The sequence below is a fragment of the Moschus berezovskii genome, chromosome 12 (genome assembly GCF_049115385.1).
Source record: "Moschus berezovskii isolate FMDL1 chromosome 12, NW_MosBer_1.0, whole genome shotgun sequence".
NCBI lineage: Eukaryota > Metazoa > Chordata > Mammalia > Artiodactyla > Moschidae > Moschus > Moschus berezovskii.
The window spans coordinates 58,833,477-58,855,440 of NC_142471.1; the positions used below are offsets into that span (position 1 = coordinate 58,833,477).

The window sequence follows — 21,964 nt, forward strand, 5'->3', positions numbered from 1 at the left end:
CACTATAACTAGCACTCAGTTATGCTAATAATTCTGAATTATGTAAAATAACAGATAACCCAAACATCCTCCCAAACATGTTTCAGAGATATTTTTAGTTATTTGGATCTGGGTATCCATGATTTGAAAATTCACTGATCCTCAAGTAAAATAACAGAGCCGCTACCGAGAAATGTGATTTGTGTGACTGTCAAGAATTCCCTGTTTTAATAGACGATGCAGCACATTGTTACGCTCTCCTTTCCCTCAGATCAGCAGGTGTCTCCGCAGCTCCAGTAGACTGAGAAAAGGAAAAGGAGGGGGCGGAAAGGAAAGGAAATGTCTGTGTGGCTCGGGCGTGGGGGTGGGGATGGGGGATGGTTTAATATGATTAAAAGCTTTCCTCCTCACTTTTAAAGTTCGCACCCATATTAACGATCTGACATTAAGGATTATGCAGCGGAGTGGGTCTGTCCATCTGCAACTTATAAAAGGAAACGAACAAGGAAGGGATAGGAGGCAGCAAAGAGATGCGGGGAGAGAGCGAGATGTAGGCGCGCGGGGACGGGAAGGGAGAGGCGGATTTGGCAGTCCAAGTAGGGCCGGGAAGAACAGGAATGGAAAGTGTGGCCTGGCCGTCCCGCCCTGCGGTGGGGAAGGTGGAGCCCACGGCGTCTCACTTCCCCTCGCCCCACCTCGGCCTTTCCCTTTGTAGGTGGGGGCTCTCGGGGCATCTAGAAAGGGTCGGTCGACTGTAAAGGAAGGTTGTCTCCTGAGGACGCCCAGGCTCGAGACCTCGCTCTTGGGGCCAGCGGGCGCGCGGGCTGGGGTGGCAGGGACAAGCAGCGGCCCGGAGGCGACGGTTTTGCGGGCGCTGGAGAGGAAAAATCCCCCCGCGGGTCTAGGCGCCCCAAGTCAGGGTCGTCCGTGCAGAGGAGGCTGCCGCGCTCGCCCCGCCCCACAGAAGCCATTCGGGAACGCTCTATCCCCGCGCGACCTTCGCTGGCTTGGCCTCGTCCCCCGGAGTAGCGACCCTCTAGTCCCGACCCGCTCCCCGCCGGTTCGGGCGACGGTCGGCAAACAACATGGCGGCGCGGCGGCGGCGCCTCCGCCCCAGGCCCCCGGGGTTGGCGAGGGCGGCAGCGGCCGGCGGCCGGGACCCACGACCCGCGAGCCGAGCCGGGGGCGGGGAGCGGGCGCCTGAGGCCAGGAGCTGGCGGGCGCCGCGGGCCGGCGGGCCCGGCGGGCCCGGCGGGCGGGGGCGGGGCGGGGCATCCGGGCGCGCGCGCGGCGCGGGCGCGGGGCCGCGGCGCGGGCGCGGGCGCGGGGGCGGAGCGGCGGCGGAGGCTGGACGCGGTGGCCCAGAGCCCTCTCGCGGCCGCGGCGGCAGCAGCGCCAACCCCAGCAGCAGCCTGGCCGCCGCCGCCGCTGCCGCCGCCGCCGCCTCGCACTCCAGCCGCCCGGCCCGACATGAGTGAAGCGGATCGGGTGCCCTCGCCCGCCGCGCCGCCGGCGGTGGCGGCGACTGCGCCCGAGGAGAAGAAAGGGAAGGAACCGGAGCGTGAGAAGCTGCCGCCCATCGTGTCGGCGGGCGCCAGTGCCCCTGCGGTAGGTGCCGGGCGGGGGCCGCGGGGCGCCCCGACGGCCGGTCGCGAGGGGGGCGAGGGGCGCCCGGGGACCCGCTTCTTCTCCAGGGAGCCCCGGACCCGCCCGGGGACAAGCGCTCAGGCTGCCCAGAACTGGCTGAAATCGAGGAGTTCTTTCTCGAGGACAACCGTGATCATTTCTCGAGCTGCACCTTCCACCCTCGGGGGAATGCCGGGGTGGCCGAGTCAGCTGGCTGTTTTCGGTCATTTTCTGGTTTGGGGGCTTCCCTCTTTGTCTAAGGAAATAACCAGCATTTTGGAGTCCATCGTCTCTTGGATGAGGATAAGGTGTCGGGCAGGCGGGAGTGGGTTTTCCGCTGAGCCGTCCGCCTGCCGTGGGAGAGCGAAGATTTCTCCCCTTTTCTTCGCTTTTTCTTTGCGTTCCCCCTTCAGATTGAACAGGCTCTGAGGCGAGTTTCCACTTAATTGTGACCTTTCGGTTGCTGTCAGGATAGTGGGAGGTAGATGCCTCGGTGATGGGTTTTCTTTTTCATATGGTACAGACATGTGACGTAAGGTGGGGAAGCTTTTTTAACCTTATATTTAAACTCAACAGATCTAAGCTCCTCGGGGATGATTTCCCAGCTGGATTTTCTTAAGGATTATTTGGAGAGCGCTTTCAGGCTTCAAACTACAGATTGCCAGATGATGTAATGGGACAGCCCCTCTTCCCTACTTTTACTGGTGGTTATGACTGTTTACTTTGGAGCGCACACAAACACAAAATTAACCTCTAATTTAAAAATTTTTTTAATTTGATCCCATATTTATATACTTCTTGAAACTTCAGTACATTTAAAGAGCATGACTTATGCAGCCTGTGTGACAAAATAGTAAAAGTTTAGAGAACATGATACATTTTCCTTATTCCTGGTTGCAGTTCATTTCCTAAAACCTCCCTCTTAAATGACTAAGAACTTACTAAAATAGCTAACTCTAATTTAAAATGTTATAGAAATAACGTTTGATTCAGTAGGCTTTTGGAAAATGTCTAAGGATTGTGATAACTGAAAATTGTTAGAACGAGCACCATACCTTAAATCACAGCAAAGTGTAGACAGTGATAAAAAGACACTTTAAAAAAATTACTGCAGTTTATTGGTAAATTGGAGTTGCAGGTAGAAATTACTTTGGGAAATGCTTTGAAGGAATTTGTCACTCAACTGCTTATAGACCCAGTTCTTGCTGTTGATTTCCTGGGCTTTCGGAGCTTATCTGGGGTGTTCTTAACTGGCAAATAGTGTTTCAGCAGTTGATTTCTAAGTCAGTTTAAACCAATGAATGCATGCATGCTTATAGGAACAGTTGTGTTAATGGGTTTAGGTCCTCAAGTAAGGACGCTCCCCAGATCTTATTTATTTCTGTGTAATTGAAAAATCGAAGGCTTGGAATAAAAACTTGGAGAAATTGATACAGTGTGGACATAGGTCTACAGACTATTATCTGAAACCTTGGGGCTTTGAAATTGAGAGTTCTTTGGATTTTAGAAAGTTAATTTAGTATATATATATCACGTATAATATCCACAGTGGGGTCCTGGCCAGTTCTCATAATTAAGCATACTAATAACTGCAGTGAAAAGTGTGGGTTGTTCACACTAAATGACATAAGGTGTGTCAGTAGCTTCCTGTCACTTCAGCTCAGGTTGGATTGTCAACAAGTTCAGTTCAGGTACGTGTTTAATTACCAAATAAACTCTTTCAGTATTAAGAGCTTAGAGGATTTCATAAGTGTGAATAAAGGAATATGGGCTTGTACTGCTGGACAGACAGAAGAACAGAGTTCAAAAAGTTTTTTAAGATCTTGAATAAAACTTTGAAAAAAACATAGGTTAAATTAGAAGAGGATAAGAATGAAGACTTGAGATTTTTGAAGGCAATTTTTGGTGCCTTACAAGCAGAGTTGGTAACATTGGTTTTTTTTGTTTGTTTGTTTTAATGACAGGTTTTTGTTTTTTAATGACATTCAGAATTTCAGACTCTTTGAAATGATAGAGTTTATCATTAGCACTGAGGTTTTGAGTCACCTCAGGAGAGAAAAGGAGTTCTCAGGTTTTGCAGCAAGAGTTGGGAGAGCAAGGGGGAGGATGAGAAACTTAGCCAAGTAATGAAGATACTTGGTGTGTATTTGTTAAAGAGAGATTTCTAAAGCTGGAACCCTGAGTGATAGCAGTGAAAAGCCTTAGTCAAGAAAATGTGTGCTTGATCCTCCTGAGGGCAAGAAAGCCAGGCAGCCTGGATGACATCCAAGCTCACCGGTATAGATGGGAAAGCCTTGGTGTGGGGGACAGGGAAAGACAGCTTGTGGCCTGCTTGGTTCTTTTGCAGCCTCCATGTGGATCAAATAGAGCTTCTGGAGGTTTGCTTAGGAAACTGAGTATTATCAATCACTTAACTCTTTGAGCTATTTTAGTGATGCTTACTTTTTGCCCCAGGTTAACAGCTCTGTCTCTGTTGATTGAGTTTATGACTCAATTATTGTAACCTTACAGTACTAACATTTTCCAAAAATCACCGTATTACATTTTTATGAGAGTTTGGAAATAATTTAGAGGGACAGCTCCCTAAAATAAGTAGAAGGCCAGGTTATGATGACCCTGATTACACTTGAAGAGTTGGGACTGTATCCCAGAAATTTTTTTTTAAAAGGTGCAGGAGTGAGATTGAGGGTGCCGGGAAAACAACCCTAACGTGATTGATCCTACAACTTTCTAAGCACGCAGGAAGTCCATTCCAGCCAGGAAGTGCCTAACACACAAACCCGACTGACCACCAGGATCCCTTGGTAGCTTGGTGAAGTCCAGTTTCCTTGATCTCACCTTTGCTCACCGGTTCTCTGCTGCTGCATGGGGGAATGGGAACTTTTGAAGCCATCATTGCTCAGGCCCAGATGCAGGCCAATTAGATCAATTCTGGGAGTGGGGCGCAGGCATCTTTTTTTATTTTTTAATTCTCAGGTGTAGCTAAGATTGAAAATTGATGCTCTGTGTACTGAATTAAAAGTTCCTTGGAGTCTGTGTTTTAACTGCACTGCCCCAAGTCTGCTTAGTTTATGGAGCAGCCTTTGAAACGGAGCAGTGGAAGGAATGGATTAAGTGAACGAGGTGTAGTGGGGAATTGAGGGAAATGGCTGTTAAGGTGGTTCCTAGTTAGAGGGGCTCAAGGGCCCAAGATGGAGCCCTCAGAAGCCTGTCAGTGTTTGGGCTTTGGCCTTTCTGCTGTGGAGAAGTGATGCAGGCCCAGAGAGCCAGGGGGAATAGAAAATATGAAGGACTGATGATGTGAGTATTTGCTGAAGTTGACAGATTGGACTGGAGAAGAATATTATAAATTAGTTACTGATGTAATATGGAAGTTAGAAAAAATTGGTGAATAGGGAAGGAGAAAAGGGTCAAAAGAGGAGCAAATAATAGTGATAAGTGAAGATGAGTCTGTCTACTTCATCATTTAAATCAGGTGAGAAGAGAAGGGGAGATTCTCCATGGCATAGGTTTATGAAAAATGAAGTGGATTCAAGAAAGAGCTGCTGCTGCTAAGTTTCTTCAGTCGTGTCCGACTCTGTGCGACCCCATAGACAGCAGTCCACCAGGCTCCCCTGTCCCTGGGATTCTCCAGGCAAGAACACTGGAGTGGGTTGCCATTTCCTTCTCCAATGCATGGAAGTGAAAAGTGAAAGTGAAGTCGCTCAGTCGTTTCCGAGTCTCAGCAATCCCATGCACTGCAGCCTACCAGGCTCCTCCATGCATGGAATTTTCCAGGCAAGAGTGCTGGAGTGGGGTGCCATTGCCTTCTCCGAAAGAAAGAACTAGACTTTACTTAGGTCAGGGCAGTGAAGGGAAATGGAGGAAATCAGTTTAGGGTGGAAAGGGAAAGTTTGCCCACAGTGAAGGTCAGGAGATTTGTCAAGCAGGGGGAAGTTGAGAGCAAGTCTTGAGGTATGCGGAGAGGATTTGGTAGTAAGTCCAGTAATAAAAATGAGAAGCTTGTACAGGTTCTATCAGGGGTGTGTCACCTGGCTTGATGGATCTGCTGGGCCACAATGTAACTACCAGTTATTGAACCTCTATTATGTTTAGCTTTGGGCTAGATGCTACAGAAAACGCAAAGTTTAAAAAAGAAAAATAGATTCCTGCGTCAGGGTAGGCAGAGCTAACACAGGAAAACCCAACAAAGCAAAGCAATGTGTAAAAGCCACCATGTGCCGTAGAAACAATTTGCGCTCTAGGAAATCAGAGAAAGGAAATCAGTGCGTGTAGAACTGTGAAGAAAGGCCTTCAAGCAGCAGTAATTATTTAAGCTGGCTGGCCATTGAAGGGTGATAGGATTTGGATGGGCAAAAGCAAGTGGGAAAAGAACGTGAACAAGGCTTAAAGGGAAGAATTAGGCAGTAATAAAGTCAGCCCAATGGAAGCATGCTGGCAACTTGTGGGAGGTAAGTGAGATTGCATGGGGGCTGGACCACATCAGCAGGCAGGGAAGTTGGGACTTTTTTTCTTTTTTTTTCTGTGCTTCACAGGAAACCATTGGAGTTTCTTAAATAAAGGAACAACAGAATGAAATTAGTGGAAGTGATTAGAGGTAGTTAGACTGGAGGAGGGAGGAGAAAGAAGGCAAGGAAGGAGCTTTGCAGTTCATACAAGAGATGATGGAGCATCCACTAGGGTCACGGCCGTGTGGTAAGGTGTAAGAGATGGAAGAACCCCTGCAAAGTGGAATCCAGTGAAATGAAAGAGAAGGAAGATTAATGAAGGAAAAGAATTCTAAAGTTTGCAGATGAATTCTCTCAGAGGAAAACATTTACATAAAAAGGCAGTCCCGCCAACCGCATTCCAAATGAACATATGCATGTGTGAACTTTGTTAAAACTTACCCATCTAAGTGTTTGGAAGAGTTTTATTTTTGGAAAATCTTGTACCTTTCTCAACAAGAGTTGAGATAGGGAAGAGTAGAGGTTGTTGTAGTGAAGATGTCTTAAGCAATTTAATAAAACACAGGTATATCATATATCCATATGTGAAATACATATAAACAATACAAACGATTGCTACTATTTATTTAGTACCTTCTCTGTGTAAGCATTGTCCATGTGTCCCTCATCTGGTCACTTAGTTCAACCAAAATTCATCACAAACCACTTGATCATTCTAATCATGAGGAAGATTCTGTTCCCAGTTCACACAGACAGGAATCTTAAGAGTCAGGTTACATATAGTATACCTTGCCAGAGGGTAAGATGGCTGGTAAGGGGGCAGAACTCGGTTTCAACGGAGACTTTTCTGACTCAAAAAAAAAACAAACCCATGCTGTTTCCCTTACTCCATGCACTCCCTGTGGTCATGGTCCGTGTGGTTCAGCGAACCCCCACCTATAGCAGTATTTCTTAGATTAGAAAAGCGGATGTCGTCCAGTGACAAATTTGGTCAAAACTTTGTTAGCAGAGATAGAACTATTTAGGAGAGAAATATGTATCTGGTAATATCAGTTTTCATTGTGGTATTAATGTATCATTAAATTCTATGTAAAATAAAGCAGTCTTATTAAAGAAGTGATCAGAGAGTCTTAAGATACAGAAAGGGAGGGCTGTAGCTATATAAATACTTAGCCAGAGCGTGTTTAATCTTGAGTGACTTTTAAAGTCGTTTGTCCACTTTTTTTTTTTTTAAACTTCGAAGCCGTATTGTAGTTGCCTGCTTATCCTCCCTTTCATAATTAGTGCAGGGTGTTAGGACACAAATAATTTGACTATATTTAACAACTGATGAAAAATGGTCGTTGTAAGTTATGAGCCAGAGAACTTCCCAAAGTGTTCAGTATGTTGTCATTTAGTTAGGCTGTGTCCAGTCCTTCTGCAGCCCTATGGACTGTAGCCCTCCAGGCTCCTCTGTCCATGGGATTTCCCAAGTGAGAATACTGGAGTGGGTTGCCATTTCCTTCTCCAGGGGATCTTCCTGACCCAGGGATCAAACCTGAGTCTTTTGCATTGGCAGGCAGATTCTTTACCACTGAGCCACAAGGGAAGCCAGCCGGTCCTATATGATACTGCCTTACTATTTGTAGCTCCCTTTCGGATCTATCCTGTGGCTATGGTACTTCCCTTTACAACCTTTTCTGTAGATATTACCTGTATTACTCTGTAGATATTACCTTTACCAATGTACCTCCCTCCTCTTCCTGCACTCCACACACATGCCCTCTGAATTAAAAGGTATCCTGCGCTCTCTGAAGTCTTAAGGGCTGGGGTATTCCTGGGTTCAGAAGAATTTTTTTGAAAGGGAAAAGTAATGGCTTCAGAAAGGGGTACTGCTGGTGTCCCAGGGTAGCAGCTTATTTTGGCATATTGTTTGGAAATTAATTTGCTTATATTTACTTGAATTGAGGAAGAGAGAGTAGAGAAAAATCAATGGAATATGAAAAAGGAAGTGGGTGGAGCTGAGAAACCTCTGGAAAATTTGTGTTTTTCTACATTTATTATGAGGATACCTCCTTGCAGTTTAAAAATGTTAGACTGCTAAGCCTTATATGAATAACTAGTTGTTGCTAAGTTGATATTTATAACTTGCTAACAGTTTAGTAAGCAGTCAGGAAACATTTTGAGGGGAATAATTATAATAGATGAATGTGCCTTTTAAAAATAGAAATTATTGAAATTTTACTAATTCAACTTAATTGAAAAATCAGTCTGAAGTTTGAACCTACTCATTAAAGAAAACTTTGTTTCAAATTAACTTGGTTTTGATCCTTTTCTTTTTTAAAGAACAATAAATTGAGAATTGTGAGTTCATCAAATCACACAGTTTAAAAGTAGCATTTTGCTGTATAAGGGTAATCTGTTGTTATAATTGCTTTTTTTCCCTATGTTGTAAAATAATAAAGTCTCCCAAGACACATTGCCTTCCTGATAAGCAGACACTGAAATTTCTGAGCTTCAGGACTAACATTTCTTTGTATCAAGTAGGGTTAATTTTCATTTATCTATAAGATCAATTGCATTGTGGTTTTTTTGGTGTTAAACTTTTGTTTCAGAATCCCCTTCCTTCCTAGTCTCTCTTGAAAGTTGTGGGTTTTATCACTTAAAGAAAACAATTCAACTTGGATTGGTCCCTTTTAGTTGGGGGGAGGAGGGTTCACACCTTAAAAGGAGCCAACTTTTCACATCTAAGCAGAAGGAGGTAGAGCACTGATTTTATAACCCAGCATCCTAATAGGGAACTGTGAAAAAACATACAAAAAGGAAAAGCAAAATCTCTTTACCTAGGAACAGGGCCTAAAATAGTCTCCTTTGTTAGACCCTAAATACAGTTGAGGCCTCTCATCTAGTGTGGCCCTAGCAGGTAGTTTAGGTCAGTTTATTTTAAAAGTTAGTAAAGCAAAGTATAGTCAATGCTGAAGGGCTTCCCTGGTGACTCTGCTTTAACTTAAAACGTATAAATGTACTTTGTTCACCAGTCTTCTGATGCAGAAACATTTGTCCAGTATCTCAGGAAGCCATTCAGTCTTTTGTAGGTTTTTTCCTGTGTGTCATAGGTATCCCGTGTACTCATAAGACTGAAGGATCCCTGCTTTATATTAGAAGCAGTGAATGTATTGCCAGGCTTCCCAGGTGGCACTAATGGTAAAGAACCCGCCTGCCAATGCAGGAGACATGAGAGACAAGGGTTCAGTCTGTGGGTCAGAAAGATCCCCTGGAGGAGGGCATGGCAACCCACTCAAGTATTCTTGGCTAGAGAATCCCATGGAAAGAGGAGCCGGGCAGGCTATAGGCCATAGGGTCTCAAAGAGTCAGACGCTACTGAACCAATCTGGGACACACAATATGTTGCCAAACTATTTACCTTTGGGTTTGAAAAATAAATTTCATTGAGGTGTGGCCTTAAGTGTAGAAATTGCCATTGTCTCTGTATACATATCTGAAATGACCAAAGCAAGAAACTCAGATTTTATTCCTTCAGATATCTTTGATTCTTCATCTACATATTATACCATGTTTACATTTTGCTACATCAGATCTTTTTCTCCAGAATGATGCAGAGAAATGATGAATCAAGATAATAATTCTGTCCTGTTTCCTAAGATTGTATGTTGGATTGTATCTAGTTTAGGAAAGTGTGTTTTCATTTATATCAGCTCTGTCCAGTAGAAATAAAATGTGAACCACATATGTAATTTTAATTTTTCTAATAGCTAATTAAAGACAATAAAAAGAGGTAAAATAAAATTTAATAGCATTTTTTTAATCCAGTATATTCAGAAACTTAACCATTTCAACATTTAATCATATGGACACTTCATGAGATATTTTACCTTTTTTTCATACTAAGTCTTTGAAAACTGTGTAGTTTACACTTACTAGCACATTTCACGGGAGAAGGCAATGGCACTCCAGTCCAGTACTCTTGCCTGGAAAATCCCATGGACGGAGGAGCCTGGTAGGCTGCAGTCCATGGGGTCGCGAAGAGACGGACATGACTGAGCGCCTTCACTTTCACTTTTCACTTTCATGCATTGGAGAAGGAAATGGCAACCCACTCCAGTGTTCTTGCCTGGAGAATCCCAGGGAAGGGGGAGCCCGGTGGGCTTCTGTCTATGGGGTCGCACAGAGTCGGACTTGACTGAAGTGACTTAGCAGCAGCAGCAGCACATTTCACGGAGAAGGCAATGGCACACCACTCTAGTACTCTTGCCTGGAAAATCCCATGGACAGAGGAGCCTGGTAGGCTGCAGTCCATGGGGTTGCTAAGAGTCGGACACAACTGAGCTACTTCACTTTCACCTTTCACTTTCATGCATTGGGGAAGGAAATGGCAACCCACTCCAGTGTTCTTGCAGGAGAATCTCAGGTACAGGGGAGCCTGGTGGGCTGCTGTCTATGGGGTTGCACAGAGTCAGACACGACTGAAGCGACTTAGCAGCAGCACATTTCAAGTTCTCAACAGCCACATGTGGCAAATGCTTGTATTAGAGCAGATTAAAATGTTGTCTTCTTATTCTCCCGAGATTTCTTAGATTCATCCTTAGTGCTGATTACTGTTTATTCCTACTATAGCAGTCCTCAACATGTGATCCTCAGTATCCTTGAAGATGTCCATGAGGTCAGCACTGCCTTTGTAATGATAGTAGGATGTTATTTGTGTTGTCTTGTTCTCACTCCTTCTCTCTAGTGTACAGTGTAGTTTTCTATGTGACAGATGATATTGCGACAAATTGAATGCAGAAACAAATATAAAAATCGTTTTGCAAAATGCAAACCATGTCACTCTTCTCACTGATTTTTGTTTGTTGGGAAATAGTTGTTGTCCATAAATGGATTTATTGCTATTTAAACAGGAATGAGTACATACATATAATAATTTTTAAGAATGTAAAAAGGTCCTGAAACCAGAAAGTTTGAAAACCACTGTGCTAATTTATCTAGAATTTCCTTTGTATTATTACCATTAGTGCTTTTTGTTCTGTATTATCAATGACAGGTATTCCACATAAGTGAATTTCCCAGCTAGCCAAGTGTTCTTGGACATTTTAGAATATGCATTTATTTATTGCATGAGGCATTGTCTGAAATATGTACATCTCTTCTCAAATAAAAGCTACTGAACATAATTTAACCTATGCTGGTGACTGGATCCTGTATGACAACTTTGTATCACCAGCCAAACCAGACAGCTCTATGTAGAATCCATCTACCTGTGCATTTATTTGTGTGTGTTATCTCTATAGTAAATAAAACGTCTGCCAGTCGGACCTATATAATAGCTAAAATACAGCTTTAATTTCCACTTGATATGGTTTAAAATGCTAACATTTCCAGCTGTTTGCAAAGCTGTAGTTTAAAATATGTTTGCTCTTCAGTTGCTAAGTCACGTCCTACTCTGTGTGACCACATAGACTGCAGCACGCCAGGCTCCTCTGTCCTCCACCATCTCCCAGAGTTTGCTCAAGTTCATGTCCATTGAGTTGGTGATGCTATCTAACCATCTCATCTTCTGTCGCCCTCTTCTCCTCCTGCCCTCAATCTTTCCCAGCTTCGGGGTCTTTTCCAGTGAGTCAGCTCTTCACCTCAGGTGGCTGAAGAATTGGAGCTTCAGCTTCAGCATCAGCCCTTCCAATGAATATTCAGGGTTGATTTCCTTTAGGATTGACTGGCTTGATCTCCTTGTTGTCCAAGTGCCTCTCAAGAGTTTCCTCCAGCACCACTATTCAAAAGGATCAATTCTTAAGTGTTCAGCCTTCTTTATGGTCCAGCTCTTACATCCTTATCTGACTACTGGAAAAACCTTAACTTTGACTATATGGACCTTTGTCGGTAAAGGATGTCTCTTCGAATATGCTGTCTAGGTTTGTCATAGCTTTTCTTCCAAGGAGCAAGCATCTTTTAATTTCATAGCTGCAATTACTGTCTGCAGTGATTTTGGAACCCAAGAAAATAAAATCTGTCGCTACTTCCACTTTTCCCCCCATCTATTTGCCGTGAAGTGATGGCACTAGATGCCATGATCTTAGTTTTTTAATGTTGAGTTTCAAGCCAGGTTTTTCACTCTGCTCTTTCACCCTCATCAAGAGGCTCTTTAGTTCCTCTTCACTTTCTGCCATTAGAGTGGTATCGTCTGCATATGTAATGTTGTCGACATTTCTCCCAGCATACTTGATTCCAGTTTGTGATTCATCCAACCCCGCATTTCGCGTGATGTACTCTGCATAGAAGTTAAATAAGCAGGGAGACAATATGCAGCCTTGGCGTACTTCTTTTCCAGTTTTGAACCAGTCAGTTGTTCCATGTCTGGTTCTAACTGTTGCTTCTTGACCTGCATATACGTTTCTCAGGAAACAGATACAGTGGTCTGGTATTCCCATCTCTAAGAATTTTCCACTGTTGTGATCCACAGTCAAAGGATTTAGCATAAATAGTCAATGAATGTTAAACAGTACAAAATAATGAATTATGTATACAATTTAAAATATTTCACCTCAAAGATATATAGTGAGAAATATAGTGAGATATTTTGGTTTTAAAAAGGGTTTCATGATGGAACAGCTACTGCTGCTGCTAAGTCGCTTCAGTCGTGTCTGACTCTGTGTGACCTCATAGACGGCAGCCCAACAGGCTCTGCCGTCCCTGGGATTTTCCAGGCAAGAACACTGAAGTGGGTTGCCATTGCCTTCTCCTCACGATGGAACAGAGCCAGCAGTTATTCTTTTATCAAAGATTGGTTTAGGAAATACCCGGTAGTTAGGACTCAGTCACTTCCACTACAGGAGGCGCAGGTTCAGTCCATCGTCAGGAAACTATGATCCCACATGTTGTGCAGTATGACCAAAAACAAAAAAGATTGGTTTAGAATGTGAATGAAAATGTTTTATTTTCTAAGGCAGCTTTTGGTGGAATAAGAGATGACCAAAGTAAATTTTATCAGAATTTTGAATATAAAAAGAACTTGGTATTCAATATAAAATATAAAAGCTATGATGGAAAACCATAAATATGCTTCTTATTGATCTCTAGTAGAAGAATATGATAAATCAGAAATTTAACTCAGATGTAGTCTGTTCCTCAGTAAATGTTGAAAGTAGGAGCTCATGTATTAAAATTTAAAATAAGGTCAGCAGTACTTAATTACAGATTAACAGGGCAAAACAGGTATTCCATTTAATTTAATTCTATTTAATTTTTTGAAATATATTTAATTTCTTGAAACTGTATTATAATCTTACATATAATCTCTGTGATTATATAGTCAAAAAGACCATTGAGGTCTATGTTAGTTTTGCAATTACCACATAAAATTTTTCAGCTGTTTGTTAAACTCATGGTCAGCCTCTACCTAGAGAGTCAAATCTTATTTATTACGCTAGGTGTATTTTGAGTTTTTCTCCTCAATGAATTCTCAGTGTCTCTTTCCCCCTATGTTCCCTATTTGTACTTCTTCTTCCTCTGTAACAGCTGGTTGGGTATCCTGCTACTATCTGTTCTTCAACACATGCAGCCCACTGTTTGTAGGCTGGCCACATTCCAGGGTGTCATCTCTAGTGTGTTACTTCCTTAGGACTCATAGACAACAGTTGCTCATAGACAAAACTCCTCGGGGACCAGATGTAACAACGGTGGTAGATCCAATTCTTAGAAGACTTGTAATGTTCCCTAACCTTTAATTTACTCATGTCCTATTAACACTCAATAGCATCTTGATTCTCTAGTTTTTAATCAGTTTACCTTCGTACAACATGCAACTCTGCATTCTCATGGAAGTATTAGGCTACGGGAAGGTTTCTCTTGTGCAAACTAGTGTGGGGCAACTGCTCTTTTGAGAGTGTGTTTTTATTTATCTGTAGTACACTGTCAACCTGTGAAATTGTCCATGATTTATTTCCTGTCATCTCAAGTGTGAGGTATCAGGGCACAGTCGTCTTATAAGCAAGAGACTTATTAGACCAAAGATTTTTTTCTCATGTTAAGCTTTTTTGATCACAAGGAACAGAAAATCAGGCCATATATGCCTCCTTTTGGAAAAGGGGGATTTATGGAAATAACATACATAGATAGAACCAGAAAGCAGGCAGGAGCAGAGACCAGCTGCTCTCTGTGTGCCTGCTATTCTCTCATTCTTGGCTGCTTGCTCTTTTCCATATTCCTCCATCTGAAATCTGGAAAGACCTCCTCTGATTGACATATTAGGAAGCATCAATGTCCTGTATGCCAGGCCACCTAATGTGTGGCCACCCAGTCGACAGATGGCTGCCTTTTGGTTGAGTGCCTGTTTCTGCTCCAATCTGTGGCTTTTGCTGCACAAAGAATAGCAGTGATGCTCTGGGGTCGATAGAAGCGAACCCTGGATTTGGCAGCCATGATTACATGCTCAGTGTATCTTTCCTCGCATCATTGTACCCTTCCAGCCATTTTGTACCCTTCCATAAAGCTTCTGAACAGAGCAAATCCTACTCAGTGCTTTCACCTCCTGACTTCCCATTCATTTGCCAATCTATTTCATACAGTTTCTGCCACCAGCAGTGGCAGTTTCTCCCCGGAATCTGTTGTCTCCTTTGTCTCCAAGATTTCACAGCTGCACATGCTAGTAGGCACACTTTAGACCTAGCCCCTGTTCATTATTCAACCTTGCTGACCACGTATTTCTTGATGATCCTTCATTTTTAACACATGACCTTCTCTTAGATTTCTTATCTTTTTTGGTCATTCATTCTTCATGTTCTTTGTAAGCTCATGTCATATTTGCCAGTGTTTCCATGGTTTTGCCCTTATACTAGTTTTGCATAGCAGTTGCTACATGACAGTATCATAATGATAACCCTGTCAGCTAGAAAAATTACATTATTTTGGCATGAGACGCATACTTTTACCTAATGACCATTGGTTCCTTTTCTAGTCATTCCACAAATACATTTATATAACCCAGTCTAGAATTTTCTTCACTTCTTCAGATCAGTCGCTCAGTCATGTCTGACTCTTTGCAACCCCATGGAGTGCAGCACACCAGGCCTCTCTGTCCATCAACAACTCCCAGAGTTTACTCAAACTCATGTCCATTGAGTCGGTGATGCCATCCAACCATCTCATCCTCTGTCATCCCCTTCTCCTCCCGCTTTCAACCTTTCCCAGCATCAGGGTCTTTGCCAGTGAGTCAGTTCTTTCCATCAGGTGGCCTAAGTATTGGAGTTTCAGCTTCAACATCAGTCCTTCCAGTGAATATTCAGGACTGATTTACTTTAGGATGGACTGGTTGGATCTCCTTGCAGTCCAAGGGACTCTCAAGTGTCTTCTCCAACACCACAGTTCAAAAGCATCAATTCTTTGGTGCTCAGCTTTCTTTACAGTCCACCTCTCACATCCATACATGACTACTGGAAAAACCATAGCTTTTACTAGACGGACCTTTGTTGGTTGTCAGGAAGCATCTTAGCAGGAGACTTCCTGTGTGCTGTTTTGGCTCTGTCAGGAATTCTCTGTTCCTTATTAATTCCTGAATATTGAGGAATTAAGAGGAGTGGCAAGCCTCTCCCGGGGGCCGAGGAATCCAGGCATTTCCTTCGTTAGTTTTTCTATACGGTGATAAGTACCCTCTTCCTTTTTATGAACCATATGGTAAAAGTGATTATTTACAACTCTCATTAATATGGCTCACCTATGTTTTGTAAGTCTGGAATTTTAATCTTTATCTTTGCTGAGAATAACTACGGTATATATGCCCACACCATGTTGATTAAAACATCTTTGCTCCATCAGAGCTTTGGTCCCCGTGTCTTGCTTTCTCTCTCTCTTTTCAGGCTAATTCTTGGAGCGCAGAGGTCCTCTGGGTTCACTTTCCTGCCCGGGCTTCTAAGACCCTCTGGAGAAGGCGCTCTGCGCTTTCACCCCATCAAGAGGGCACCTGAGGCCTTTGTGAACAGAGCAAGCCCAGTGCAGGGGCTTTATTGGCTTTCTGCGCAAACCAGGGAATATCAGCCTTTTTCTCCCTCCTTTACTTTCTTATCGGTCGACTCCGGACCACCAGGTTCCATTAAAAGACCTCAACAGTTGGTGAAGTAATGTCTCTGCTTTTTAATATGCTGTCTAGGTTGGTCATAACTTTTCTTCCAAGGAGTAAGCATCTTTTAATTTCATGGCTGCAATCACCATCTGCAGTGATTTTGGAGCCCCAGAAATAAAGTCTGCCACTGTTTCCATTGTTTCCACATCTATTTGCCATGAAGTGATGGGGCCAGATGCCATGATCTTAGTTTTCTGAATGTTGAGTTTTAAGCCAAATTTTTCACTCTCCTCTTTAACTATCATCAAGAGGCTCTTTAGTTCTTCGCTTTTTGCCATAAGGATGGTGTCATCTGCATATCTGAGATTATTGTTATTTCTCCCAGCAATCTTGATTCCAGCTCTATGCTTCATCCAGCTCAGAGTTTCTTATGATGTACTCTGCATATAAGTTAGATAAGCAAGTTGACAATATACAGCCTTGACGTACTCCTTTCCCGATTAGGAGCCAGTCTGTTTTCCCATGTTCAATTCTAACTGTTGCTTCTTGACCTGCATACAGATTTCTCAGGAGGCAGGTAAGGTGGTCTGGTATTCCCATCTCTTTAAGAATTCTCCACAGTTTGTTGTGATCCACACAGTCAAAGGCTTTGGCATAGTCAATGGTCTTTAATCATATGCCCTCTTCTTTATGGTGAGGTGTCAAAGTATTTTTCCTGAAATTTGAAATGAAGCATTTTACATTGTTCCTTTCATTTATTTTATAATTTGTCGAAGGGTTTCCTGATTCTCATTATGACTTTAAATAACTCTGGCTATTTTGCCATACCTTTGGCCCAGACTGTCATTCTTCTTCATTGCCTTTAACTCCTTTCTCAGTTTAGACTTATTTCTCCCAGTAAGTAGACCTGATGTATCTTTCTGGTATTTCTCCCCTTCAGTCTATTCCCTACATCTACTGACTGATTTTCCTAAGATACAGGTATAATTATGTCACGGCCTTCTTACAAGTCCTCCCCGATTGTTCCCTATCCCCTTCCAGGATAGAATCTATACTCCCTGTCCTGAAGCCTTCATAGTATTATCCCTGCCTATCTTTCCAATCTCACCCCACTGGACCATTCTCCCTTTCTGATTCTGTACTGAAACTACACTGCTCTTTAAATCCTCTAAGTTGCTTAATCTTAGATAACATCAGTGACAGTTATCAATGAAAACACCTTTGGTATATTAATTTATTGTAAATATTTACAGCTAAGTTAACAAAGTTCTGGGCTTCCCTGGTGGTTCAGTGGTAAAGAACCCACCTGCCAATTCAGGAGATGTGTTTGATCCCTGGGTCGGGAAGATCCTCTGGAGAAGGAAATGGCAACACACTCAGTATTCTTGCCTGAGAAATCCCATGGACAGAGGAATCTGGTGGACTACAGTCCATGGGGTTGCAAAGAGTTGGACATGACTTAGTGACTAAACAATAACAACATAACAAAGTTCCAAGGGGCCATTCATTGACCTCATTTTATAGACTGGTTACTTTTATCAACTCTCATGCATAAATGAAATATATGTGTATCAAATGTGACATTCATTCCCATTGTTATTTAAGATGTTTTGATAGGACAAAACATACAAATAAACAAACTTGGCCCAGAAGTTAATACAGTTTTACTTAAGTATCATGATATTTATAGCAAGGAATGATAATACTTTTTCAAATGTATGGGTTATTTTATTTTTCTAATCAGTTCTGTGAACTTGAGCATAATGTTTTAATTTACAAAGTTATGCAAAGTATGTAATTTACTAAGACTTTTACAGAAAAGTATTGCATACCACTCAATCTTTTTCTCCAATTTTGTCTCTCCTCCTTGGGAATCTATATGATAAATCTGTTAGAGATTAGAACTGATAGTTGTTAAATGCTTTTGTTGATTCAGTCAGTTACTTACGGGTTTTTTAATTATTAGTTGAAGATTCCACATGTGAATCAAGCAGTGTTCTCTGGAATCTCTTATTATTAAGAAGGGGTAGAGGAAAGAGGAGGAAAATGAAATAAAATATTGAGCCTTTCCCAGATTGCTAGGATATCAGAGGGTTCCCTAAAGTACAGTTAGTTTTTCCACTTATGCTGATTTCCTCTGGTTAGGTGAGTTGCTCCCAAAGCTGTTGGCATGTATCTATAAAAGTAGAGAAGAGAATATCAGCCACAGGGGTTGTGAAAACAGGCTGATATATGGAACACACTTACTGTCTCATGCTCAGCTCTTAATAAGTGATAGCTCCTGTAGTGAGCAAGGTCATTCAGACTAGTGTGAGTTCCCACTTTCCAGCTCTGTGAACTCGGTGTGGTACTTCAGTTTCCTCATTTGTAAAATGAGGTGTAAATATATAACTCATAGAAATGTTGTATTAAAGCACCTATTATAATTAGTAGTATGCTGCTGCTGCTAAGTTGTGTCCGACTGTGCGACCCCACAGACAGCAGCCCACCAGGCTCCTCTGTCCCTGGGATTCTCTAGGCAAGAATACTGGAGTGGGTTGCTATTTCCTTCTACCAAGCACTCAATACATGATTTGTTTTAAGTGTTGTTGTTACAAGAGTAATCATTTATGGAACATCCAGTGTGTCATAGACTCTGTACAAGACCCTTGTTGATACTGTCTGTGATTCTGAAACTTCAGACTCATATCCTACATCTGTTAGAAGAAGACCTTATTTCAGTTGTTTAACTTTTGTAGGCTGGATCATGTAGGCTCATCCTAACAGAAATACTGATTCAGACTTCACTGAGCCTAAATCTAGCCAAAAAGCAAACAAGCTAACAAACGACAACTAAAAAAAAACCATATTCTGTGAGCAGCCAAAAATGTTGCATACACAGAATTGCATACATGTCCTTTCCTTATGGAAGCATTCTTCAAGTTCTCATTTAGTGCCCATCACATTTCTGTTGCTTGTTAGCTGAATGACTTTAGGTGAGTCTCAATACTATTTTCCTCATCAGTGAAATAAAGGGGTTAGATAGCTAATTTCTAAAAAGTCACAAGTCTGGAAATTTTTAAATTCTGTGTATCTGATTTTTTTCTGGGTTATTTTCTATAGTAATCTCTTACTATAAGAGAAAAATAAATATAAAAGAAAAATAAATTTACTCTGAAGTGTAGGATCTGTGCACAGGATTCACTGGATGTCAAGCTCTGTGATGAATAAGAAATTTCAGGTCCAACATGAAGGACCAGTATATAAACAATTATAATTTCAGTGGAATAAGTTAAGTAAATCCCAAACATAAGTAAGAACGACTGATTTTTGTGGACATGGTGGCCACCAGAAAATTCTTGCAGAGAAGTTATGACAGAATGGGTTAGACTGCATTTACAAAGTTGTCCCAAATTTCAGTGTTTGAAAATTCTACAGGTGCATTTATTGGTAATTGTATAAGCCGCTGTTGGTCATCAGTGTCTCTGCTCCACATAGCGATTTGGAGACCTGAGCCAATGGATGCTCTCACATCTCGGCTCATAGCCTCTGTGATTGTCACAGTGAGAGGAGAAAAAGGAGCTGGTGATTTTACCACCAGCCTTAAATGTATTAGTACTTTCTGGTCCACCAATGGTCAGCATCACCTCCACTTGTTGCCTGTTAGAATTAATCAGATAGTTTCATTTAGCTGTAAGAGAGTGGGTGATGTAGGAGAGTAGATATTTGGTGAGTGTGTATTTTTGCTACATGGCACCTGAGCTAATTCTGAAAAGGTAAGTGAAAATCAGTCTGGTAAATGTAGAAGAAAATGAAAAAGAAACTCTCCTCTGAAGGCAAAGAAATTACGTATCTTTAGTGTGAAAAAGTGAATGTTAGGGAAAAATTTAACTACTATGTTTGATTAAGCATCTGGAAACTGGAATATAGTGTAAGTTGTAAAGAGCTGAGAACTGAGAATAAGCCCTGAGCTAGGTTTATAACTGAGTATTGAACTGGTAGTGTGATTTTATTTATAATTAAAGTGCGCATTGATTATATATTATGAATTTTGTAGGTATTATTTTGTGGAAAGTACGTTAATGGATAGATTCTATGCTATAGGCAGATTGCTCTGTTATTTGCATTTAAGTTGCTTTGCCCTATTTTTTTCTAATCCTCTTATATTGAAAGTCTAATCATATATTTAGAGAGAAATGAACTCTAAAGGGTTTATCTTTTTACCTGAGCTTTTAAAGTTGCATCAGAAGACAAGAAAACTCATTGCTTTACACACAGTATCTTAGGTAAACCTCACAATAACCCTGTGAGAAAGGTACTGTTATTATCCCCACTTCCAAACTCTGTCAACTTATAAGCCATTAGATGGTATGACTATTTTCATTTTGTAATTAAAACAATTTGGTCCTAGAAAAGGTAAGTCAATATTATATACATGTTTTATCTATCATGCATCTGTTATCAAGCTAAAATCTCTATTATAAATGTTTATGATTTTTACAGTAAAATTAAATATACCTAGTAGGAATTATGCTGCAGTGTTAACTTTTCTATTTTTAGGGTTTGGACAGAGGATTCAAAGGCCAGATTTCTACTTTCAACAGTGTTATTTCAACTGTTAATCAAAAGAAAGAAGCCACTGAAAACAGAAGTTCACCTACACATCTTGTTTTCCCTAACATCAAGAATGGTAAAAGATTTAAAAATTTAAAAATAAATGTAATTACAATTATTAAAAGTATACACAGTCTATTTATCTTGGTTGAAAGTATATTAATGAAATATTAAATAAGTAGATTTTAACCTATGGTTGCTGGAGGAAAGAATGGAGGAGAGAGATAGGTAGTTTGGAATGAACATATACACACAGCTACTATTTAAAGTAGGTAACCAGTGTGGACCTACTTATAGCACAGAGAACTCTGCTCAATGTTATGTGGTAGCCTGGATGGGAGGGGATTTGCGGGGAGAATAGATACATAGATATGTATGGCTGAGTCCCTTTCTTGTCCACCTGAAACTATCACAATATTGATAACCGGCTATGCTCCAACATAACATTTAAAAAACAATTTTTTAAGTAGATTTTAATTATTCAGCATTGTTCTGCTAGGTCTGGTTAGTCAATACAATTTAAAAATGCTCTATAAATATTTACAGAAAGGAGCAAAATCATTTTATTTAGGTAATTGTTACCTAGAGTAAGAGAATAACATACAAAATTCATGAATAAGAAAGTTTGGTTAGGGAGCCTGACACAATAAAAATATATAAAAATTAAATAGATTTCCTTTATTTGATCAGTAATCAATTAGAAGACTTGATGGAAAATATACGAAATATTTAGAAATAAAGAGAAAGGGAGCAAAACCTATGTGAAATAAACCTGTAAAATTTGATCAAAAAGCTAAAAGATGATTTTAATGGAAAATCTTAAATATTGTAGAGATATCAGCTACACCAGTTTGTTCTCTAACATTTGATGAATTTTTCTACAGTTTTTTGGGAGAAAACTTAAGAAAATGATGCATGCTCTATTTGATCTATATGAATAAAAAAGAGGGTATAAGAAAAAGTAACGAAGGATCCCATTCCTTTGTCGAACATATATTATAAAGCTGCACTCTTGATACTACCAAGATAGTCAAACAGATGGAAATGGATCAGGAAAATATTGTTTATACAGGATGTTAAATTACTTAAAAAAGTAGAATTATGGAAACTTCCCAACTTTTGGAAAATAGTAACTTTAGATTTTTAAAAACTACAGAAGTACTAGAAGAAAGCACAGGAAGTTGTTTTTATAATAAATTTTTGGCACGATGACAATGCCAACAGCCATAAAACAAACAAAAATATCTATGTTTGAGGGATAAGAAAATTTAAA

At 41.2% G+C, this 21,964-nt stretch overlaps 1 protein-coding gene across 2 annotated transcripts in view; it reads left to right on the forward strand.

Moving 5' to 3' along the window:
• Positions 1-1,299: 1,299 nt before the first annotated feature.
• The window catches only part of HECTD2 (HECT domain E3 ubiquitin protein ligase 2), a 75,148-nt gene continuing 54,483 nt past the window's right edge, over positions 1,300-21,964 (forward strand). For both annotated transcript variants that reach the window (XM_055425094.2, XM_055425095.2), the window contains exons 1-2: positions 1,300-1,587; positions 20,638-20,767. In XM_055425094.2, the coding sequence (XP_055281069.1) occupies positions 1,450-1,587; positions 20,638-20,767 (268 nt within the window). In that variant the 5' untranslated portion in view covers positions 1,300-1,449. The remainder of the gene's footprint in view (positions 1,588-20,637; positions 20,768-21,964) is intronic.